Source organism: Aspergillus japonicus (genome assembly GCF_003184785.1).
Source record: "Aspergillus japonicus CBS 114.51 unplaced genomic scaffold BO86scaffold_83, whole genome shotgun sequence".
Taxonomy (NCBI): Eukaryota; Fungi; Ascomycota; class Eurotiomycetes; order Eurotiales; family Aspergillaceae; genus Aspergillus; species Aspergillus japonicus.
Window position 1 is genome coordinate 1 of NW_020291720.1, and position 23,619 is coordinate 23,619.

Sequence of the window (23,619 nt, forward strand, 5' to 3'; positions counted from 1 at the left end):
AGTTGTAAAGGACTGGTTGGGCTGCATGGAACTGGACTGGACTTACCGGCTATCAGCGAATTCCGTACGCACATCCTTCAGGTATGTGTTGCGCATGTTATCCACCCCAAACACAAACAGATGGTCGTATTTCTCCACGCATTCTCGGATGTTGGCGTATAGGCGTCTGGTTTGTTCCTTGTGCGACTTCTTTGCGGTCTTGGACTCGTGCACGACTCTGGCACGCTTGGAACGGGGCATTGTCTCGGTGTGGGGTGAAAGGAATTAGTTAGATGGAAGGGTCGTAGCTTAGAGGCGATTGTTTCGTTTCCCCTGGATATGATGCAGAATGGAGGGCAGGGAAAAGCAGAAATTAAATATGAACTCGGGGTTCTGGAAGTGAAGTGGATCCTCCCATCCAGTGATTTTTTTCTTGTCTTTTGACTTTTGATAACAGCCGGATTATCGTTGACGCGGGGTCTTATCCGCCCCGACTCCCCGCTAGTCCGCTTGGAGAAACGAGCTGATGGGGAAGTCTTTCTCCTCGTCCGGTTCGTCATCGTTCGACTTGCTACGCTCCATCTTATCTTCTGCGCTTTGGTTTGGGCAAAGGCCTTTTGAGAAGACGAATCAGCATGTCGTAAAGCTTACATGCTGAGCGAATGATTTGCTGACACACAATTGATTGAGCCTCTTTGTCTCTATCCCCGACAATGCTCGACTTCATGGATTACATCCAACTTGCGTTCGCCGAGGCGACCAACTGGAACCGCGACAATTCATATTCATCACTGACAGCCACTGCGCAGTGTGTGTCCCGCCTGGCAACCCCTTCCAAGTCATTATGCTGATGCTTATCGCCCAGCCCTCCTTGACTTTTCCACTCCGGAACGTCTCCGCGTCCATCTCTCCTCCCTGTCCACGCCGCACTTCGCGACGAGCTACACCCTCGGCACCGTTGGCCTGATCGATGGCTCGGTATCCTACCTCTTCAGCACGGTGCCCCTAAACCACGCCGCCAGCCGCAGCTCCTTGATCCCCCTCCGCAAGCTCTCCCCCGGGTACAGACAAGTACAGGCCCCCGTCGCCCCAATCGAGAACTTCCGCGTCGACTCGATCCTCGACGACCTCAACAACCTCCCAGGTAGCAACGACAGCGACAACGACAGCACCACCACCCTCAGAAACCATGGCCGCTCCCAAAAGGCCACCCTATTCCACGCCACCCTTCACCTCCCCCCACCGACCACCCTGAACGCCCTCTTCCTCCGCCGCATCTCCCCCACCATGCAGCTCTCCCTGGCCGTCTGCTCCACGCGGGGGCCCCCGTTGTCCAAATCCGCCCCGCAGGCCTCCCTCCTCACACAACTCTCGCACAACACCGGCAAATACAGCAACGAGTACCTCTTCAGCACGGACAACGCCCTGTTCGGCTGGCGCGGCCTCTGGAACTTCGGCCCGGATCCCCGCACCACGTCCACCGGCACCACCACCGCATCAACCCAGCCATTGTCCCTTCTCTCCGCCGGTGCGGAAGCTTACTACTCCCCCGTCTCCTCGCTGATCGGCATGTCCACAGGGTTACGGTTCAGTACCCTCCCCGCTGCAACCGATGTGCCTTCTTCTTCGCCCTCTTCGTCCAACAGCAGCGCGAGCAGCAACAGCAACAACCCCATCTCCACCTTCCCGTACACGCTCACGCTAACCCTCACCCCACTCACCGGCTCCCTCTCGACGACCTACTCCCTGCGCGCTTCGCCCAACCTGGCCTTCAGCTCGCGCTTCGGCTTCAACGTCTACAGCTGGGAGAGCGAGATGGTCGCCGGCATGGAACTGTGGCGGAAGAGCCGGCGCGCGGCGCCCGCGGATGGTCACGACGATGACGATGGGCTCGAATGGGCGAGGCGGAAGATGCGCGGCGAGAGACACCCCCCTTTGCCTTCTTCTCCTCCTCCTCCTCCCGTCCCCAAAAGGGATCCCCTAGGACAACAACACCACACAGGCAAGAAGGCCACCGGAGAAGAAGACGCAAATGAATCGGTCCTCAAAATCCGCGTGGATCAGTCCTGGAATGTTCGGTTGCTGTGGGAGGGCCGCGTCAAGGAGCTGTTGGTTAGTGCCGGTGTGGGGTTGGGGCCGAGCTCGTTTGCCTCGTCGCTCTCGTCGCTGTCGTCGATGAGTGCGGCGGGAGCGCAGAGCTCCGGTGGTGGTAGTGCCGGGGTCGGGAAGTCTTATTGGCATGGGTTCGGGATTTCAGTCTTGTACTCTTCTTGAGAGTTTTCGGCTATTTGAGAGGCTGTGTATATACTAAATTACTGGATTTTACGAAGCGTAGAAGCTATTTGGACTTGGTCATTGATGACTAGAAAATTATAGATCTTTGTGGTATTTTGAATGGACATAGTCCTCATCGGTATATGCACTTTCATATAGTCAAGGCGGGAGGGGAGGTGGTACCCCGCCTTGCATGAGGGAGATGCTTTTACACATTAGCCCCTACCAGCAGGGCCAGCATGTCGGATTAGGGGATTGACGTTGCTGGCACATTGATCGGGTATCATATCACGTTATCAGACGAGAGTCGTAAGTGCTTACAGACGAGCGTTGATAATGTCGACGACTGGTGGATGTTAGTTTTACGACCCTGAATATGATCAAACGGAGGAAGAACGTACAGGCAGGCTTCAAGCTGGCACCGCCAACGAGGAAACCATCGACATCGGCCTCCTTGGCCAGCTCGCGGCAGTTCTTCTCGCTGACGGAACCACCGTAGATGATTCTGGTGCTCTCGGCAGCGTCGGCGGAGATGGCCTCGGAGAGCCACTTGCGGATGGCAGCGTGGACCTCCTGGGCCTGCTCGGTGGTGGCGACCTTGCCGGTACCGATGGCCCTGTGGGAAATGTCAGCATTCTGAAACTCGACTCTGGGTATGGGGTTCTTGGGATAAGATGCAACGTACCAGACGGGCTCGTAGGCAATGACAACCTTGGACCACTGCTCCTTGGAGAGCTCCTTGGCGACGGCGTTGAGCTGTCTGGTGACAACATCGATGGTCTTGTTGGCCTCACGCTCCTGTAGACCCCCAACATGTCAGCATACCACCATCGAGGTCAACTACTAGCTCAATGGAGAGTTAAGCTACAAAGTGGGGTGGGGTAGTGGTGCCACTACTACCCAAAGGGATCCACACAACATACCTCAAGAGTCTCACCGATACAGAAGATGACACTGATGCCACCGTCAATGGCGGCCTTGACCTTGCGGGCAATGAACTAGCAGACGAAGAGATTAGCCCAGGCCATTGGGGATTGACCTATGATGCGGGCGGGATGGCAATTGGGGCACTGGAAACATACCTCGTCGCTCTCCTTCAGGATGACACGGCGCTCGCTGTGGCCGATGATGGTCCAGTTGATCTTGGCATCCTTGAGCTGCTCGACACTGATCTCACCGGTGAAAGCACCGTTGGGCTTGTCGAAGACGTTCTGGGAGGCAACGCCGATCTTGTTGGAGGCGGCCTCGCGGGCAGTGAGCAGGTAGAGGGAGGGAGGGGAGATGACCACCTCGGCGGACTCGTCGAGCTTGGCCTCGTTGAGGTTCTTGATGATGGAGGTAATGCTCTCGGCAGTACCGTTCCTTGGTTGGGGATGAGTGTTAGTTTAATGTTCTGCAGCCACATCGTTTGTTTGTTTTCCTTTCTGCTGCTGCTGCAAGCTGGAAAGGGATTGGGGAAGGTCATACATCTTAAAGTTACCACCGACGAAGAATTGGCGAGGCATCTTGAAGGGTTGGGTGTGTGAGTGGAAGAGATGGGAAGAGAGACGGAAGAGGGGTATAGTGGGAGGGTGGATTGGAAGTAGGGATAGTATGGAGGAAAGAATGAAAAGAAGAAGAAGAAGAAGAAGAAGAGAAGGAGAAGAGAAGAGGAAGACGAGAAGAAATGAATGACGACGAGGAAGACGAGAGAAACACGGAGGGGGGAGAGAGAAGCACGGCGGGGCTCGGGCCGGTGTGAGCGAAAGGGAAGGGTTGGGTTTGAGTGAGTGGGTGTATGGCTATGGGAGGAGGGTCGATGGCGGGGCTTATCGATAAGTCGCTTTCTTACTTCCTCTGAGCTGGCAACCTCCCCCCCTCCCTCTTCTGCATCCATTCTTCTACCTACTCGTTTCGCCCTACTGCAATTGGGTAACAATCCGCGTGACCTGCAAAGTCTGTCTGCTACTTCACTTCTCCTCAATTCATGTGCCTCAATCGAGTCCAGGTGTATCCATCAAACTAAATTCGTGTTGGAAACTAAACACACACCCGCTGCAATGACGTTATAGCATACCCACATCCCCCCCCTTCACCCGAGGATACGCCCGAAAATTAAACGGAGAACTTAACCGGACAAAACAAACTCCCGATCCACCCCTCACAATTAAACTGAATTGCTGCATGGGACTCAGCGAAGATCGTCCAACGGACGATATCGTCGGGGATAAAATGACCCTGAGTCACGGAGTGACATGCGTCGGGGCAGGTAACCTGCACTGTCCCACTCCTCCTCCAGGACCCGCGCTTTGAGGTCTAATAGTCTCTCGCGATGCTCCAGTCGCGCCTCCCGATCGTCCAACATCCGGGTTCGAATATCGTTTCGCATCCGTCCGCCATCATAGCGGCCAATTCTCTCTTCGACCAGTTGTTGCATGTCCAACCCTTCGGGAGGAGCAGGCGCCTGGATAACCTTGGGCCGTTCTCGGGCCGGCCGTGTAGCTTCTCGGCTCAGAATGACCTTAGGGTCGTTGTGAATACTCTTGGCAGGAACCACATCAATGGAGCCAGCAGGGTAACCACTGCGACCTGTCCCCTGATTTGAACTGCTTTTCGGAGGCTGTTTGCGATAGTGCGTTCGATAAACCTGCTTGGTGCTGGGGGCCGAATGGCGCCGGTAGAGACTGCCTCGCCATGGTTGAGGTTGAGGGTTTTCATCAGCTTCTGACTCCTCATCAGAGCCCTCGGACAGTGAACTTTCGTCGTCAAAGTCGAACTCGGACTCCCCATCGCCCACGCTACTCGACTCAATGCCTAAGTCTGTCTCTGGCTCTGCGACGGGCATTGCTGCGTTCAAGTGATCAGGCTTAGGATGCGCCGGGGCATGGACCCTGGTCTTACCCAGCTCATGCATCTCGGGTGGCTTCAAAGGGCTAGGTTGGAGTTGAACATTGGGACCTCGGTGGACCGTACCCGGTGCGACAGAAGCTCCTCGAGGATCATTCCACATGGCCGGCATCTGTGGGATGACCCTTTGCGTCTCGTGCTCTGTAATGGGAGCTGCAGGATCATGAATTTCCGCAGAAGGACGATGCTGTGGGTGCGCAGCAAGCGGCATTCCCTGCTGTATCCAGGCCGCCCATTGCTCTTGAGGGGTAGGCCGCTGTACTCCTGTCGGGAATGAATGCTGTGGTGCAGGAGGTAGGGGCTGCTGGTTCAGCCTGGAAGGCTGTGGCTGCTGGATATTTGCCATGTTTGCTGGCACTGGTCCTTGATGGGCGGCAGGTCGCTGATGGACGGCAGGCCCTTGATGGACGGCAGGCCCCTGATGGACGGCAGGCCCCTGATGGACGGGCCCCTGATGGACGGCAGGCCCCTGGTGAACAGCAGGTCCTGCGTGCCTAGCCGACGGATCAGTTGGAGGAACAGTATGGCTCAGCCTGGGTTCCTTATTGAAGAGGATATGACTGGTAGGCATTTGAAAGGTGCCTCTGGTAGGGGCTATTCTCTCCACAGGTTCATCGACTGGAACCTGCGGGTATACTAAACTTGCCGCCTTCTTCAAGATGATGACTTCTAACGAGACCGTCTCATAATCACCGCGTCGAGAATTTTTTCCCCTAACAGGCTTCTCGTCCTCCTTCACATAGACGCAAGTCCATTCGAAGCGGGGACCGCTGGACCTGAGCTCGTGAATCAGTTGGTCGACGTGGGCCCGCTTCACTTTGGACAAAGAATGGTATTGCTCGGCCACGGGTAGCTTCTTGGTCCGGTTGACCACCATGTTCATCAAGTCTGATTGGCTGAGGTGCATCTTCGCTCTCTCAACCTGACTCCAGGTGCTCTTCTTCCCGGGGGTGGGGTTGGCCTTGAAGAAGGTATACCCCAAGTAGAAGAGGGGAGCGGCAGCATCAACGTCATTCATGGCAGCTATGCCTCCTGGCTTCTGCGTGTTCTTGCTGGAAGCCCTCTCGGTCTGTACATGGAGCCGGTTCATGGAGTTGATCAAGTAGTCTGGACTCGCTTGGCTTTGTGGGTTGAGCGATACTATACGAGGCTGCTCGTTCGATTGAACAGGTGGGTGATGCATAGGAGGGACTGGGGGAACTGGAGGGACAGGTGGAACCCGATTGTCTGAGTTGATCTTCGCCATACTGTAAGAGGCGGCTCCGTCTGGAGAGGATGGATGGGATCACAGCGAAGAAAGAGTGAGTCTGAGGATGGAAAAAGCAAGAGTCACAGCACTAAAGAGACGACAAGAGGTAACCGGGGCCTCAACGACGAGATATGCGGATATTTTCCGCTGCAAACGTTGGGAGGGGGGAGGGGGGCGGGGGGGAATATTCAGCACACATGCGTGCGTCATATATACTGAGGGAGGAAGTCCGTGAAGCGGACTGGAGTCAGTCCCCGGCACTCCAACGTCCGGCAAACAAGCTGTAAGAATGTTTCAGACCGGGCAGACGCTCGTTGCGTTCTGCCTTGTCATTAGAGAGAATCCCCGAACCTCAAGGTTTTCTCAGAAAAAAAAAATCCCCCGAAAGTAAATACAGGTAAGTCATGATTTGCTTTTACTGACTGCCTGACTGATTGTCTCTCTGATCACCCATCCCCATCCATCCATCCTATCGAAGAGCAACGCGCCGGTGACATTTGCAGGGCGTAAAAAAAAAAGAGCCCGGGCAACGATGAAGAGTCAGGCTGAATTGAATTCAATGTAATTTCGCTGCCGCCTTTTCTGTATTCCGTGGTTTCTTTTCTTTTGTCGCCTTCGTCACCTCCGAAGACCACGGCCTCGTATTAGTATTCTTACGCCTCAGCCGCAATGAAATCTGAAATTGGGGCTATGCAGGGGATGAGAAACACCAACAGCCCGCTATGCCGTATGCCAAAAGTGAAGTTGGATTCACAATGCTTAATAACTACCTAGGGAGGTACGGAGTACTGCTAGAGAGAAAACCCTCAGCTGCACCCCCTTTGCCTGCATTTACCTGCAGAGTGGCTCATTTTCAGTCCAGGCAACAGAAAGCCTAGCTCTTTTGTAGCCTGCCTAACCACTCAGCGACCAGTTCCAACACTCACATCCAACGAAGGTGTTCGTCGATTGGGTGGCGGGGGGACTTGCACGGTCAGGATCATGCAGCCAAGCCACTGTGGCGCTTAAAGCGCCCTGCTGCAGAGGTGCAAAACAACTACAAGCCATCCTTCCACCCTCAACGGACATTGGACAGGAACACATGGATCGGCACTTCACCACAAGCCAGGTGGATCCCTTATCGCGTTGCATATGTATGGAAGATGCCATAGACGCGGCGCGACATACTTCAGTGCTTCACCCACTTCCATCACTTCCGCTGCTCCCAATTTCTGAGTAGCTCAGTTCTGCAAGCATCCGCACTGCAATCGGGGGCTTTCCTATTCTTAGGAAATCTAGTCTACGCACATAGGAGGAGACCCTGACCGTGTTGGTGGGTGGTTGCGAATCTTCTTCCATCATACTCCGTACAGGCGTGCCCAGTTCATCCACTCCCACCAGCATTATCCAGGCGACAGCCACGGCAAGACGCGCAAATCCTCTTTGTAGATGGACATGCTGATAGGCCAGTCGGGGTGTGACTCACCTCCTCACTCCTGCAGGTGCAGACACTTCAGGTTCGAGCGATGTGAGCCCAGCTGAAGGGTCCGTCATCATTGGTCTCTCTGTCTCGCATTGTTCCTACGTTAGTCTTTCGGATGATGGAATGGCGACTATCAGACTTTATTCCATTTGCCTGCTCTTTAGAGTCAGAATTCATTGAAGGTGAAATGCAAGAATGCGATAGCATGGACAAAGACGAGTAAAGACATGGGGATTGTTGCTTTTTTAGGTCTGCCGGTATCCATAAGTTCTTTGTGAACTTTGTGACCTGACGCTCATGAATTCTTTATCAATTCTAGGAAGAGTTCCGGCTTCTTTGTTGAGCCACCGGTTTCATGTCCTTGTTCCTGCTTTGTGTCGAGGCAACCGACACAATGGACTGTTGCCGCAATGGCTTTCACACACTGACCGCCAGCTTTTGTATTCCCGCCGTACTCTTCAACATCACCAGAATGAAGCCATTGTTTCCTGAATCTCTCCAGCATTACCTGCTTTCTTCCTGACAATTCTTTTAATCTGCTCTTAGGAGGACTATGAGAACTCATTTAAAATCGAGCCCCCCCCTTTGGCTTTCTGGGCCAGGAGGGGTATCCAGACGAATACTACACTATATGGCCCTTGCTCAACAGAACCACGAACTGATCTAAACCACTACCGAGAGTCACTATGAGTAGCTTTCCAGTACGAAAATGGGGCTATGATTTTCGACACCTTATTGACCTGATTGTCGGTGATAGAAAGCGCGATCCTGCGTACACCGATAGTTACCGCCACATTGCGAGATACGATTCAGAATTTGCTGCAGTCATCCATGATCTCCTGGAACCCGGGACTGAACTCGCGAACAATTTCCCAGACCTTCATCAACTTCTCTCCCGTCGCTACAATGCAGCCTTGGCTGCTCGGGAAACAGAAGTATCCCAATGCTGGCACACCAATCCGGATAGCGGCGAGAGATTCGATAGCCACAAGTACCAGACTCGGCTTCTGCAGCACCCGGAACTTGAAATACGCAGTGATGACGAGGAGGGGAAGATAGATTCCAGATGGAAGTTTCTATGCCAGATCCTGAAGGAACAACACTTCGTTATCCGGGGCATCATCGGCAGTGGAAGTATGTCCTCCCCATTTGGGACTGTCCTGCAAGTGCTCTCGGCTCACCGTTGACCCTTTTCTTCACTAGGTTACGGTATTGTCCTCCTTGCCCATAAAAGTAAGTTGTCCCCAAGAGTATTATGCGACTGTATGGAGCGGTATTTGACTGATAATTCTCTGTTAGGAGGCGATGAAGGTCGCTTGTACGCTATTAAGGTGGAGAACCTGGTTACAATCGCTACAACAGTGAACTATCACGAGAAAGTCAGGGTTGTCGGCGCGATTGGACCCTCACCCGTAGTGGCGCCCTTATTCTTACAGGACCAGGAACACCACTACATCCCAGTTGAGGCGTATATTCTGCTTCTAACCAACGAGTGTAACCGGTTCCCGACCCTTGACTCGGTTTACACCCACCTAGTCTACCAGGCCATCGTGATGTCCGCCCACCTCGATCGGGCCGTTGCCGATGCTTCTTACATTCCCGAAAACCCTGAATATGACGAATTGCTCGCGCGGAGATTCAAGGCTTGCACCGCCAGTCAACTCATACTGAAAAAGGAGACGAGACTGGAGGCGCACATGGTCTGCAAGATTGCATCTCAACTCCTGGAGGGGGTCGCCTATTTGCGGGACATGCATATCTGCCACGACGATCTCAAGAACGATAATTTCATCCTAGAAGAAGACTTGAACGTACGTTATTTCACCCTTTGCCTTGCCACCATGCTTCCTTCTTTGTGCGGGAGTCCCGGTAATCTTTTCTCCTTCCCATATGATCGACTGCTCACTCGCGAATCGGATCCAAACAGACCATCATCATCGACATGGGACTCTACACATTCGGACTCACCAATGACGACTACCTCAAGGAAGAATACACCTACGTACCCGCCTACGAAGGCAGCCTTACACCGGAACTGGCCCTCGAGCTCTTCAAGCCCGACTATGTCAAGGAAGCGAGAAATTTTTGGCAGTTTTACATCAAGCTCCCCCACGACCAGCGGATGGTCGGCCTGTGGGTGCTGGCCTCGAACATCTACGAGCTGCTGCACGGATTCGCGCCCTGGGAGGACCCCGAGTGGGACAATGGACTCTGTTGTGTGTCTGATTGGCGGCAATACGGGTTCACCGGGAGCAAACGCACCACCACCATCGCGCGACTGAACGTGGCCAAAGAGCGGCGGAAACGGGTCGTCAACAAGGAGCTGCCGGTCTCGGAGACGCTCTCGCAGGACTGCGCCGACGCCATGCTGATGATGTTCGCCAAGGACCCCGGGGACCGACCCACGCTGCCCGAGTTGGAGTCCTGTGTGTGGTTCGGGCAGTGGCTCTACCAGAATGACGATCCCGGAACGTTCGAGCGGCCGGTCACCAATCGTGAAATTTACCGGACAAGGATGGAGAGAGAAGATCTCGCACAGAAGCAGCAACAGCAGCGGGCTCAGCAGCAGGCTCAGCAGCAAGCACAGCTACAGGTCCAGCAGCAGGCGCAACAGCAGGCACAACAGCAGGCCCAGCAGCAAGCCCAGCAGCAGGCACAGCAGGCGCGGCTCCAGGCTCAGCTCCAAGCTCAACTCCAGGCTCAGCGGCAAGCACAAAACCTGGTTCAAATAGCGGTAGAAGTCAGCCAGCTTATCGCAGACAATGATGGCGACCAAATGGAAGAATAGGCGTGGATGGCTGTATTGTTTTGTTTATTCTTTTCCCCCCTTCCTCCTCGTCGGAAGGCATTGCTTGATGATATGTGGTGTTTCTTTAACTCGGCAAAGCATGGATGTCTCCGGGGTGGGCGGAATGCTTCAATATCGGTTTGTAGAATAGTTTTTGAGCCCGTTGCATTGGTATTTGTGGGCTTTACCTGGAGCATAGAGGCAAGATTAGGTCATGAGAGACGACAGAAAAGTATAGATTTATACACGTACAAGGCTAAGCCTTGGAAGAATGATAGATGCATTATGCCCGATCCCGAAACCCCTAGCCACAAACGTGATAACAGCGCAAGAAATAAGGCAGAAACAAGACTTGAAGAAAGCAAAAATAAGAGACATCACAGCAGTAGCGACTCGTGTCATATCATCAGCGACGAAGACTATCTAGTCTTGCCTGTAAGTCATCATCGCTTGCGTTGCCAGCGGCCCCGATCGGCTGCGCGACTCTTGCCTCACCCACGGCCGTCTTCTGTATATCCGTCGGCGTCTCCCCCAGCTAGATGACAGGAAGGAGGAGTTAGTATACGGAAACCACCACAACACACGCATCCCCATAGGTGGGGAACAGAGGGACTATCACGCACCGCCTGGCTCAGGTCCACGCCAATCTCATCCAGCACCTCCTTGACGATATCCTCGCTGTCCTCCTCCTCGCCCTCCATGCCCGTCGCCTCATCGATCGCATCGTCCATCATCTCCTGCCGTTGGTCCATGATATCGTTCTCGCGCTCGAACTCCATCGCGATGCGCTGCAGCGCCGGCAGGTTCATCTGCCGGTTCATACTGCCCAGCAGCATCGTCGCCCCCTTCATCGACTGCATCATCTGCTCGTTACTCCGTACCGTCTAGTGTTTGGGTATGTTAGTTGACATCCGAACCCCAATCCACCCTCCCCCAACAATCCAAACCAGTCCATCGAGACCGCAAAGACATACCTGAATCCGCAACGAAATCGCCTGCAACTGCGTGCGCATTTGATAGAATTTCTGAATGTACCTGTTTTTTCCTCATCGCATCAGACACCCTTTCTTCCAAGCATCGCAGATCGTAGATCGCATGGCGTAGCTCACAGCTGGCAACAATGTACGGATACGGATAGAGAAGAGCGTGTGCATCGTGTCTTGTGTCTGTGTGTGACTAGGCTCCGGAAACATACCTCCGCGTGCGCACCAAGTCCTTGGCCTGGATCTTGCAGGCCCCGATCTGCCCATTCTTGGCGCTCTTCTTGATGTCCTGGATGAGTTTCTTCTCCTGGTTCTCGAGCTTCACACGCTCACGGTCGAGTTCGCGTTGGGTGCGGTCGAGGGCTCGTTGGTGTTTGCGGAGGCGTTCGGCGGGCGTCATGCGCTTGCCGAAGGCCCATTCGACGATCTGGGAGTGTTCTTGGTTAGGATTTGGGGCTAGGGATTGGGAGGGTTGAGGGGAGGTGGGGTGATTTTGCGACACTTCGGGACATGTAGGTTTGATTGGAAGGGTTGGGTGAGAGAACTTACGTTCATGGTGCTGGTGTTGTAGGCAGGATTGGGATCACACCACGTTCGAAGGAGAGGGAGGAGGGAAGAGGGATTATCGGACGATTGGGGATTGTAGTGGTGGTAATGGTGGTGGTGGTGGTGGTGGTGGTGGTGGTGGTGTTGTTGATAAGTAAGGTAACCTTAGTGAGTGAGCCTGTGAGGGACGACCAGCCGCAAGTGACATCAAGGCCAGCCAGCCGGAGTTAGTGTATTGTACTGCTGATACTGGCGTTACCCGTACAAAAGGGTGCTGAATACATTTCTGATACCGATAATACCGCCCACAGTCACATGCAGGCCCGACACTGAATCCTCCCCCCACTAAACCCTTTTCAGCCAACAATGAACGAATTATTTTCCTTCGTTGCTCTTTGCCTTTTGCCTCCCGCGCGGAATTTCCATGATTTGCTGAGTGCTTCTCATTGCTTGCTTCTTGCTGCTTTCCAGTACTGCTGCTGCTGTTCCAACTCTGGTGCATGCATTAATCATTATTCCATCTTCCATTCCTGTTCCATCCATTTATCCTTCCATCACTAAGCCAAATCTAATCTCCCTCGCCTCCCGTGCACGGCACCTGCACCCACTCCCACTTCCACTCCCACTCCTTCCGTCCCTCCGCGACTTTTCTGTCTTTCCTTTCATTCAACTCTTCCAGCCACGGGGTTACGCCCACATGCAAACAACCACCCTTTCGCCATGAGTCAGGAGTATTTCCCCGGCCAAGGCGCCTCTTCTTCCTCTTCTGCCGCCGGATCCTCTTCCAGCCAGCAGCAACCGTCGCCCGAGGACTCCTCCGCCATGAACGGTACCCCCTCGTTCGTCCCGAGACCCCCGCCCGCGTATATGACCGTCGGAAATGGTTCGACATCCGAGAGCGCAACGGCCTTGATGGCCTCGTTGCATGAGGACTCCGGGTACGGTGGCAGCATTCCTAGTGGGAGCGTGGTCGATGGTGATGCTGGCGCTGCGGTTGGTGGCGGATGGCGAGCGGATCTGATGGTCGATAGCCCGACTCCCATGCATGCGCCCTCCCCTCTTGGAGCATGGAACCCGGCAGGTGCGTTTCTTTTTGATTCTCTTCGTGGAAGAAGATCCGTTCTTCTGAAAGGGTGTCTCAACTAACGCGTCGGAATCTACAGCTGAGCACGAGCGTCAGGTCGTCGCGAGCCATGTGCACCAGTTACTCTAGTACGTGCGCCCTAGTTTCGTCGTGCTGTTCATCAGCGACACGCATCGGTCTGCTCTGATACCTGTCGAAAATATGCTAAGACTTGGGGTTATAGTAACTCGAACCGGACCAAACTCGGACGCGCCATTACGCGCACTATTGAGACGTTGAAGGAACTCCAGGACATGAATCGGCAGTGGCCCGCCCATTATCCCTCCGTCCAGAATGAGCTCGAGTCCCCCGACGACAAACCAACCCTGCACAAGGCACAGTCCTTCTTCGGAGATGACGCCCTGGATTCGATGCCCCGTCCCGGCCAGATGCGGCGCGCCGCTACGATGACCGCCGGCGAGGATCTGGCGGAATCGAGCGCAGCCGCGCAGCGTCGCGTCCCCACGGAGCCCCGGCTGATGAGCCCGCAGATCGCGCAGGAGTTTTCGATTCTTAAACTCGACTTGAAGCTGGGAGCCCTGTCGCAGGCCGAGTTGGTTCACTCCTTGGAAAAGGCATCGATCGCGTCACTGTTGGATGGAAAGATTAGCCAGAGCGTCAAGCATCTCCTCTCGCTGCGGGATCGGATTGAGGATACTTCCAGCAAGGTCCTGATTACCGGTGATCTGAATGCCGGAAAATCGACTTTTTGTAATGCACTGCTGCGCCGCAAGGTTCTGCCCGAGGATCAGCAGCCATGCACTAGCATCTTCTGTGAGGTTCTTGATGCCCGTGAGAACAGCGGTCTGGAGGAGGTGCATGCTGTCCACAAGGATGTCCCCTACAACCGCAACGACGAGAGCACCTACGACGTCTATGGGCTGCATGAGCTGGAGGATATCGTCATCGACAACTCAAAGTACATGCAGTGCAAGGTCTATGTGAAGGATGTGCGGACGATCGATGAGTCTTTGCTCAACAACGGAGTTGTGGACATCGCGCTGATCGACGCCCCTGGTCTGAACTCGGATTCCTTGAAGACGACGGCGGTCTTTGCCCGACAGGAGGAGATCGATGTGGTTGTGTTCGTCGTTTCCGCTGCTAATCACTTCACTCTTTCTGCGAAGGAGTTCATCCTCAATGCTGCTCACGAGAAGGCTTATATGTTCATTGTTGTCAACGGTTTTGATCAGATTCGCGACAAGCAGCGGTGTGAGCGGATGATTTTGGACCAGATCGGCAAGCTCAGCCCTCGCACCTATAAGGAGGCAGCCGAGCTGGTCCACTTCGTCTCCAGTAACGCCATTCCCGTGGCACCTCCGGTCTCTGTTTCCAGTTCGGGCGGTGGTGGCGATGATGGCTCTGATGATGACGAGCCTGAGGATAAAGGAAAGGGCAAGGACAAGGGCAAGCAGCGGCAGAAGATCCAGGACTTCGAGAATCTTGAAGGTTCTCTGCGCCGGTTCGTTCTGGAGAAGCGCTCTCGCTCGAAGCTGGCGCCTGCTCGGACATATCTTCTGAACTTGCTCGCGGATCTGAACTCCCTGGCTGGAGTCAACCGTGATGTGGCCCAGGCTGAACTTAAGCGCGTCACGGACGAGCTGGCTGAGCTGGAACCTGCTTACGAAGAGGGCAAGAAGAAGAAGGTGGAACTCAGCGATCAGGTTGAGAAGTACATCGACGAGTCATGCGACGATGTTTACAACCACACCCGGTCTAGCTTGGGTGAAACCATTGCTCACGTCTCCGAAGCCGACTTGGGTGTTGAGTACCCCGGTCTGTTCTCTGCATTCCAGTACGCCGAGGACTTGAAATTGGCGATGCTGGATCAGATCGCCGCATCTGTCGCGGACTGCGAGGACTATGCTCGGGACAAGACGGTCAAGGGCGTTGGCTTCATTCAGAACATTGGTCTTTTGCACGTCGGCGAAGACAAGTTTGCGCCTTTGAACTTCCGCGCCGACATGATGTTCCGGCGTGGTCGTCGTCACACGCTTGCCAGACAGGTCGATACCGAAGTAGAGATTTGGGATTTCTTCGATATCTCCGGTATCTGGGAGCGGCAAGAGAAGATGGCCGGTACGGGAATGGCGATGACTGCCGTGACTGTCCTCGGAGGCCGAGCCTTTGGTGGCATTGGCTGGGTTGACAGCATGTTCAGTGCTGTTCGGTTCTTGGGACCGAACAATGTGCGCCGGCTTTTCCTGCCTGGTGTTCTGGCAATTGGTACGTTGTTCTGCTTTTCCCTTTTTTGTTGGATTTTCACTAACAGTAAACCTAGCCGCTTTGACTGCTGCTTGGATGGTTTCTACCATCCCTACCACCCTTCCCCCTCGTCTCTCCCGCAAGCTCGCAGCTACTCTCTCAGAGATGGACTACGTCCACTCCAACGCTACGCGTATTTCCTCCGAGGTTCGCCGCATTCTGCGCCTGCCCGCCGGAAACCTCCAGACCAGCCTCGCGCAAGACATTGAGGACCTCGGTCGTCGCAAGCACGAGGTCAGCAAGACCAAGCATGAAAGCGAGACCGCCAGCAAGTACTTCTCGAATCTCTTCCGCGAGAGTGGCGAGAACCGCAGATCTGTGGAGAGCATTGACTTGGATGCTCCTCTACCTGGTGGTCTTGCGGCGGCTCATTAAGCATGGATGGGGTAGTTTAGAGGTTTCGCAGGTGATTTCCTTTCCTTGTACAAACCATAATGATGCTGTACGAACTTTTTACTATTCCCATTTTGCTGTGTGTGTGTGTGGTGTGCTTTGGGCCTTGTGCCGCCTTCCTCCCCTGCCCCCTTCTTTTTCTTCTTTCTATCACCAAAATATCCCGTCGTGTATGAGTTACAGCTCTATTCTTTCTTCTTTCTTCTACCTCTTCTTCTACCTCTTCTTCTATCTTCTTCCCAGTAATCATGGCACGATTGGTGTGCTACACACAGACGAGAGATAACTTGAAAAAAATCTTTATCAGATTGATATTCTAGATAAGATCTTGTGTATGTGCCTCGCTTAATCCTAGTGGCGCTAACTGCGTTATTGTTGTCGAAGCTATTCAAAGCCCCCGGCAACGGACCAGGGTACCGACCACGTGGGCTGCCGGTCCGTGCGTGCCGTCCCGCACCGGCTTTTCCCTTAACTCTGACCATGCCCTAAGTCGATCTTCTCACAGATGTAGTCCCGTAGCACGTAGGCTTCTTGACAGGCTGTTCTTGAAAGAAGGCTTCTTCACGCCCGACTTCTTGATGAATGCAGAGTTGAAAGACATCTCTTCACAGCTTCAGTTTTCAGAGGATGATTCCCTCACGGAAGTGGTCGGCAAAAGGGGGGATTCTGTCACTGGGGTCGTTTTCAAAGGCGATTCCGTCACCGGGGTAGTCCTCAGAGGGTAAATCCGTCACTGTGGTAATCCACGAAAGGCAAATCCGTCAGTAGGGTAGTTCTCAGAGCTCAGAATACACTGGTAATAGTAGTAATGATCGCATTTCTTCACAGGTTGTCCACCTGTTAATTGTATACTCAAGACCTCAGCGAGCCGAAGGTTGTCTATTCAAACTCCCTCCATCTCCCTCTCAGATCCTTTCTTCCTTCTCCCTCTCTCCTCTTCCCACCACACCCCACACCACTTCATGTGGTCTTCTACTCAGTCTTTTCCTATCTCCCGTATCCTTTGTTGGCTCTCTCTCTCTCTCTCTCTCTCTCTCTCTCTCTCTCTCTCTCTCTCTTTTATGATACATCTGTTCATCTAAAGGACATACCTTTGTGGTGGGAGGAGTCGCTCCAGCCTTGGGTGAACCAAGCGGAAAGACATGGAACGACGACTCCCGGTGTGGGGTGTTCTGTCTTCCATCTCTGAGTCTTCTTTTCACCCAGCTCCACGTGGCCTCCTACTCAGACCTTGCAATTCTCTATGTTCTTTTACCCTCTAACTTTCATACGATGCATGGTACGGAAAGAACATGCCTTTGTGAGCGGGGCTTGATCCCAACTGACCTGGAACGACGAGAAGAGATGCGGGGTTCTTTGTATGTTCTCGATGTGAGAGCATACGCGGGATATCAGAGAGCTGGCCTTCTCGCGACGAAGATCTAGTATTGGGTTCGAGATGCAAGGGGTGAGACTTCGGTACTTCAGAGTGGTGGTGATCGTCGAAGCCAAATGGGTTTTTCTCTTTCGCAACTCACGAGGAACCTAGATCAGATCAGGTCCGCGTCGAGAAGTTGTGCGAGAGAATCCAATTTACCGATCGCTCGCGTGGTCTTGGGGTCCACCAGTATGCGAGTCCACAAAGGTGACGACAGCTATGAACCTTGGTTTGTTCATTTTGAAGGATTATCCAAGTTCTCAAAGTAGGGATTCGTGTGTGTTTCTTCTTACACAATATTTGTACGGTGACTGACAGTCTTCCTCATCTCGGTGATCAAGTCATTTCCTTACGTTGCTTTTACCTGTGACTGTTTTGACAGTCCGGTCTTGTCATCTGTTCTTGCTTTAGAAATCACCCCTCACTTCTGAAGGGTTTTTTCTGCTCTGGGAATTTGAGAGCTTATTTTCTTTGCCTTTGTCTCACTTTCGCTGGCATCCGGGGGGATTGTCACATGTTTTCCTGGACTGCACAGCTTCTGGCTTCTCTCCATTCGCGCAACTCGAAGACAACTCTACCCACCACTGTCAAGTCAAGCCAATTCAGTTGCCCAGCTTCATCTGTCTTTCAAGACCCATTGCCCAGAATGAGTGCTGCACCTCCATTATCAGCGACCGGTCTACCCTCATACCAGCAGGTTGCTGTCTGGTGAGTTGTCTATGTCATGATGGACAGCACACTCACTGTCAGATGTGTCAGAGCTTGGAGAGCATTTTGTGTCCTGCTTGGTGAGAAGTCACTCTAGCACCACTGCTGAGCTGGTACTTGCTGCTTCGAGCCGCTTTACTGGGACTCGATGCCACATCACCACGGTGATCAGTTCACTCTCCATGTTGATTGTCCGAGAGACTACCTGGGCAGAACTCGGGAATTCTTTTGCGTATCATAGCTCCGTTATGAGCATTGGTATGTCTACACTTCTGTACGAATCAATTTTATCTGATGCTGATGTCTACAAATAGTGCCTTGGTTTGCACCGAGTGCGGAAGTGAAACTGGGGTGAGGAAAACTCTTGCCTTTGCCGCTGCCGCCACCACCATCACCATCACGTTGATTCAGTGTTCGTACTCTTCAGCACAGTCTGCATGTCAGTTCAACTTGTTGGCTTGTTGACAAGTCCACTCTGAGTGCGGAAGAGGAGTGAGGAAAAGGCCAGCGAGGAAAGCTCTTGCCGTTGCCGCTGCTGCTGCCACCACCATCACCGTTAATTCAGGCGTTCGTGCATTTGGACACAACCTTCAAGTCGAAGCTCGACTTCTCGGTTTGTTGACACTCGGACAAACTGGGTTCTGGTTAATACGATGAGAAGAATGATTTGGGACCACCACTTCACCGGGTTCTGATCCAATGCTTGCTTGCCTCAGAGAACCATATCTCATGGTGACCTATCCCACACGTGGAGACCTCTTGAAATGCATGAAGCTGTACTTCGAGGCACCACTCGACAAGCTTGTCCTCAGTGTAGCTCAGTGGGTCTGGCTTTTTGCCATCCTTGAGATGAAGGCTCTGCATGAGCATTGCTGCATGGCTCATTTGGAGTCACTGGGAACATTACCCACCCGTGAGCATCTACTTACCCCTTTTTCCCTCAGCAATTCTCTAATCTTACTCGAATCTCAGTGTATTCCGATGGCTCAGGTGAGTTATTGAAGAACCTCCGGCGAGCTACCAACAACGACAGCCTCTTTGAGCTTGCCATCGCTGTATCCCAGCCCAGCTGAGCTGTCTCCTCATCACGGTGGTTAAAACTCTACAGAAAGTCTGCTGAAGAGCTCATTGTAAAGCCACATGTAATGGTACACTACCCACCCGTGAGTGACTGCCTATCCTAACCCATTCCTCGGCAAAATGCTAATCTTACTCGAATCTATTCAGTACGATCAGAGTGCTAGATATGGTGGCAATGCAGCTCCGGTGAGCCGCCGCCAACAACACTAGCCTCTCGGAGCTTACCATCATTGAAGCTCAATGGCGCTGGCTGTCAAGAATTTGCGTAAAAACAGCCACAGGGTTTATTTTGAAGTCACTGGGTCCATTACGCTTCTGTGAGTAACTGCATGGCCTATTTGTTCCCTCGAAAATGTGCTAATCGTGCTCGAATCCACACAGTGCGCTTCAATAGCCAAGGTGAGGTGGTTATGAACCTGCAGCGAGCCCCCAACGGCGTCGGACTTCTCTTTGTCGATCCTGGGACCCGGCATGTATCTCAACTGCAGCGTCATACTCATTGCACCATCATGAGAGCTCATTGTGAGGTCACCCTCAGAGAACCTTGTTTCAACAAACCATGGCAAGTCGCAGCAGCCAAGATACTGGCAGAAAGATACTCTGTGTGTCATGCCTGCGGGCCATTAATTCACCCTTCTCAGTCTGGGCGATGTTTTCCCTGATTGGAATGGAAGGGTTAATATTATTATCGACACTTTCAGGTCTCTTTTTCGATCCGGAGAAGATGCTACTATCATCTTCTTCGGGTCTCTTCTTGAGTTGGGCACAAAAGCAAAGAGCTTGGGGCTACTAAGTCCGTAGACCTCACTTGCAATAGCGGTTTATTGCCAGTGGGCAGGTACATCGACAGATTATCTTGGCTATCAGCCAACGTCTATTCTTCCTGTGCTCGTTGGATCGACCATTATCCAGTGGACCTACGATCTACGTCTGTGATGCCTATGCTTGTGCTGGCTCGATCGTTGACCGATTCGGAGCATGTGGCCAGAATCAGAGACTATTCATTCAGTCTTTGGATCACAGTTGCAGTAGCAACTTTGCCGGTGGCAACACAGATCAACAGACCATCTTGGCCGTCGCCCGACGTCTATTTTATCCGTGCTTGTGTTGTCTTGCCCATTCAAATCCTACGCAAAGAGTGTACACTTGTTTAGATACCCAGCAGACTTTGACACTGAAGGGATGATCCTGCAATAACGCAAGACCCAAGGTTCGACTATTTCTTTTTCTATGCTCATGCTCATAGATATTCTGTGGAGAAGAAAGGCTTGTCCGGGTCTTCATCTTCCATCTCCTGGCTTGAATCAAGCGACCTGTAGCGGACTGCTTATACATTGCCGTTCAGTTGCACGCCAAGAGAGCCTCGAGGTGGCGTTCTCAGCGGAAACCGGATTCTGTGGTGACCTTTCACATGGCTATACCCTCCTGACCAATTAGTCGACTACGCTCGGTAGCAATAATCATCCATACTGCAGTTGTGATCTACAGCAGCCAGGAGAAGACTCCGGGGAAAGCTTCGAGCTCAATAATGATCCTATGCCGGCTTCAAACGTGGCTCTTTCACTGTCAGCACGAGCTGCAAAGACCAGTCATTACAGAAGCAAGACATGAAAGGCGCCTATGAGCTCACCGACATGACCATGTCATGCAGAATGTCCTTGATTCGGGGAACATAACACCTCGGTCAGAAAGGAATCACGATAGAGGATTCGACAAGTGTGTCCGAAAGATTTATGAACGGCTATCAGGCATCATATAGAAAACAACTGAGAGCAGCCTGATCCTCATTCAGCATGCCACTTACGCCTTTCAGATGTAGACCCATGCCAGTGATCGGAAAAAAAGAATTTGGCACATCCGCTGGGGTGAAGATATCGCAATCCAGAATCGGGATTCCATCTGTATGAACGGTTCAGACACAATATAGTCTTTCGTTACCAGAGCTACTACCACCTCGTGCTTAAAAGCGAGTGATAGAAACTCTCCTTATTCAAATGCTTTTACCTATTTGGATAAGCACAAGAAATATCTGAGATTGTTGGACTCGGTTGTGATCTTGAGTCAACTCAAGAAATCATTGCCAGTTGCTTGAATAGTCTCGCCTCAGGCTTCCTGATCTTATCGCTTGACCTTAGCTTTAAGTCGAATTTCAGGGCCCTTGTTTCGCTGGTATCCAATCTGGGCAGAGTGCCCCTTCTGTGGCTCTACCTGGATTTCAACGCCCACTTGACTTTATCTCAGGCGACTGTCTCTCTTTGGATCGCATTTTCCTTCCATTTATCTCTTTTCGCTCTCTTTCACGATCGTTGTAACTCTTCGATCTCGGTGGCTAAAGAGACGGCTGGTAAGGTTCCCGCCCTAAGCGATGGCCGTGCTTGCCCTTCCGTTCTAAGGTGTGGTGGTTTTTTGTGAGCAAGATAAAAGCCTTACAAATCATCATGCCTCGTCCCGCTTAGAGAATCTACAAGCTAACGAACTATTCAATGGAGCATCCGCCAATTGCGAATGGTCTGAAGAAGGGCCCAGTTGCTCTCCAAGGTTCGAACGGAGCGCTGAACGACCAAGCATGAATTTGCACAGGACAGCCAAATGAATGCCTTTAGGCAAGAATAGTACGAGCACTGATCGTACTACCAACGCAATTTCGTTGCAACTGAGCCAAGGCGCTGCAACATGGGAGAATATCCCAGTCATTTCCATTGTCAGTGATGGAATCATAGGATCAACCTACAGCCCCTGTTCATTCGGGGACCAAGCTGTACGGAACACCCAATTACAGCAGTTGGTCGATGAAGAGTTGCAAGTCTGATAGACTCGATTTAGTTGACCATCTCCTAGTCTTCTCTCATCGTGACATACATAAAGCGTTCGGAGGGCGTTCGATTCAACTCGCTAGAATTGCAGCCTCAAATGCGAAACACGCCTATACCTGTTACGAGAGATTCCAATGCCTCAAATCTTTCTTTCTACTCCCTGATACCATTTCGTTTGCTTTGAGATTACCACTCTTTCTGTCTACTCTGTGGTGACTCACGCGGTGACTCGCAGATTCTGAATCTTTCTTTCTACCCCTTGGTAGCTCTCGCGATAACATTGGAACCATTGAGGCAGATGGTTTTATGGAATTGAATCTAAACCATACGTGCAACAGACTTAGCCCTTTGAGCTCCAAGCTGCTTATGATAGATAGAAGGATTTCTGCCAGGAATCCAGCTTGAGGAAATTTCTCTGGGGAGCTTAAAGAGGCTCACAGTGGCTCAACAAGGACGCAGGCCGCAAAGAATACTTTAACATCAGATCCGAAACTGCATAAGCAGAACATTCCCAGGGAGATTGTCCAGAATCTGGGCTTGTGCCATCTCTGGGGCTTGGCAATTTCTATCGCTACACGAGCGAAGATGACTATCTATACACGATAGCTTGAGCAAATATTAGGTACAATACATCCTTCGCTCCCAGGTCCGTTGAGGCTGTGCTGAAACTGAATAGTCAAGAGAGTGACGCCAACCACGATGTGTTCTCGTTTCCCAGTGCTAGCAAGGTAATTATTGACTCCTTCTGTCTTCCAAAGTAAAGAAAGCTTGACTGACACTATATCGCATGGCTTAGGACACTCCTACCAACGGCGACGATCGAACGGGTGCGATGATTCCCGTCCTTGTTAACAGGGATTACGAGCCAAACATAATAAGTGGAAGGACAATCAAATAGCGGGTCAAGAACTATCCAGACTGGGACTGATCAACAGACCAATTCTCAGGCAAATAAGTTGAAAGAGATAAGATGGGCTCTCGAGCACACCCGTCGACGGTCTGCGGTATGGTGCAAATTTCTTGTGCTGCCAAGCTGGACACAGAGGAAAAGCATAGCCTCTTGACTAGCGGAAGCAGATGGAAAATTCAAGCAGTTGACACGTACGCGGACCCTCCCCGTCTGCATATCTCTGACTCTGACTGATCTAATCTTGGCGCTGCGCAGACTGACCGATGCACACGATATCGGCCATAAGGATGGATCGTCTATGTGAAGATCAGCGATTGCGTTGATACTTTTCCACATGCAAGACGGAAAAAGGACAAAGCAGAAGCCGAAGTCGGGGCTTGATGTTCCACGGATTGCAACTGGCTTTCATCACTAACCCTAAAGGGCGTTCGCATGACCAACGCCGGGGTATATCGTTGGAACGCCGACTTCTCTCGGACAACCGGCGATATATTGATTACCTGGTCGATATCGATGAGTAAAAAACGTCTCGAATCTGAACATGCCAACTGTTTGTGACCTCTTCATCACTACGGTCTGAACGTTCCAACCCTGACGGAGATGTCAATTCGGTTGCTCTACAAATTGAGCTATTCGTCTTCAATACAAGCTTCCTTGACAGAAGGAGAAGACGTTAAGACAAGAGTACCAAGTCAAAGTTAAGTTAACTTGCCTTAGCCGCCTGGTTCGATATGCATATATGA

At 52.3% G+C, this 23,619-nt stretch overlaps 7 protein-coding genes across 7 annotated transcripts; 3 read left to right on the forward strand and 4 right to left on the reverse strand.

The window, feature by feature from the left end:
• The first annotated feature begins 539 nt into the window (after nucleotides 1-539).
• On the forward strand, nucleotides 540-2,297 carry BO86DRAFT_393029 (mitochondrial distribution and morphology protein 10). The gene is made up of 2 exons (XM_025672931.1): nucleotides 540-789; nucleotides 845-2,297. The coding sequence occupies exons 1-2, from the start codon at nucleotides 693-695 to the stop codon at nucleotides 2,251-2,253; spliced, it is 1,506 nt and encodes a 501-aa protein (XP_025522867.1). The 5' UTR covers nucleotides 540-692; the 3' UTR covers nucleotides 2,254-2,297.
• A 29-nt stretch (nucleotides 2,298-2,326) lies between these two features.
• Nucleotides 2,327-4,024, reverse strand: BO86DRAFT_393030 (triose-phosphate isomerase TPI1). The gene is made up of 6 exons (XM_025672932.1): nucleotides 3,721-4,024; nucleotides 3,336-3,615; nucleotides 3,177-3,251; nucleotides 2,939-3,051; nucleotides 2,655-2,869; nucleotides 2,327-2,599 (listed from the first exon to the last, which is right to left on the reverse strand). The coding sequence occupies exons 1-6, from the start codon at nucleotides 3,756-3,758 to the stop codon at nucleotides 2,571-2,573; spliced, it is 750 nt and encodes a 249-aa protein (XP_025522868.1). The 5' UTR covers nucleotides 3,759-4,024; the 3' UTR covers nucleotides 2,327-2,570.
• A 115-nt stretch (nucleotides 4,025-4,139) lies between these two features.
• On the reverse strand, nucleotides 4,140-6,549 carry BO86DRAFT_393031 (uncharacterized protein). The gene has a single exon (XM_025672933.1). The coding sequence runs from the start codon at nucleotides 6,383-6,385 to the stop codon at nucleotides 4,424-4,426; it is 1,962 nt and encodes a 653-aa protein (XP_025522869.1). The 5' UTR covers nucleotides 6,386-6,549; the 3' UTR covers nucleotides 4,140-4,423.
• Nucleotides 6,550-7,708: 1,159 nt separating this feature from the next.
• On the reverse strand, nucleotides 7,709-8,548 carry BO86DRAFT_235191 (uncharacterized protein). The gene is made up of 2 exons (XM_025667042.1): nucleotides 8,161-8,548; nucleotides 7,709-8,099 (listed from the first exon to the last, which is right to left on the reverse strand). The coding sequence occupies exons 1-2, from the start codon at nucleotides 8,413-8,415 to the stop codon at nucleotides 7,881-7,883; spliced, it is 474 nt and encodes a 157-aa protein (XP_025522870.1). The 5' UTR covers nucleotides 8,416-8,548; the 3' UTR covers nucleotides 7,709-7,880.
• Nucleotides 8,440-10,831, forward strand: BO86DRAFT_235167 (Protein kinase domain-containing protein). Its single transcript, XM_025667041.1, has 4 exons — nucleotides 8,440-8,984; nucleotides 9,054-9,083; nucleotides 9,150-9,661; nucleotides 9,778-10,831. The coding sequence occupies exons 1-4, from the start codon at nucleotides 8,537-8,539 to the stop codon at nucleotides 10,636-10,638; spliced, it is 1,851 nt and encodes a 616-aa protein (XP_025522871.1). The 5' UTR covers nucleotides 8,440-8,536; the 3' UTR covers nucleotides 10,639-10,831.
• Nucleotides 10,623-12,270, reverse strand: BO86DRAFT_413471 (ESCRT-III subunit protein DID4). Its single transcript, XM_025674743.1, has 5 exons — nucleotides 12,171-12,270; nucleotides 11,834-12,048; nucleotides 11,613-11,673; nucleotides 11,262-11,522; nucleotides 10,623-11,173 (listed from the first exon to the last, which is right to left on the reverse strand). Exons 1-5 carry the CDS (start codon nucleotides 12,174-12,176, stop codon nucleotides 11,045-11,047), a joined length of 672 nt encoding a protein of 223 aa, XP_025522872.1. The 5' UTR covers nucleotides 12,177-12,270; the 3' UTR covers nucleotides 10,623-11,044.
• A 927-nt stretch (nucleotides 12,271-13,197) lies between these two features.
• On the forward strand, nucleotides 13,198-16,256 carry BO86DRAFT_393037 (mitofusin). Its single transcript, XM_025672934.1, has 4 exons — nucleotides 13,198-13,248; nucleotides 13,331-13,379; nucleotides 13,475-15,516; nucleotides 15,572-16,256. Exons 1-4 carry the CDS (start codon nucleotides 13,209-13,211, stop codon nucleotides 15,928-15,930), a joined length of 2,490 nt encoding a protein of 829 aa, XP_025522873.1. The 5' UTR covers nucleotides 13,198-13,208; the 3' UTR covers nucleotides 15,931-16,256.
• The last annotated feature ends 7,363 nt before the right edge of the window (nucleotides 16,257-23,619 follow it).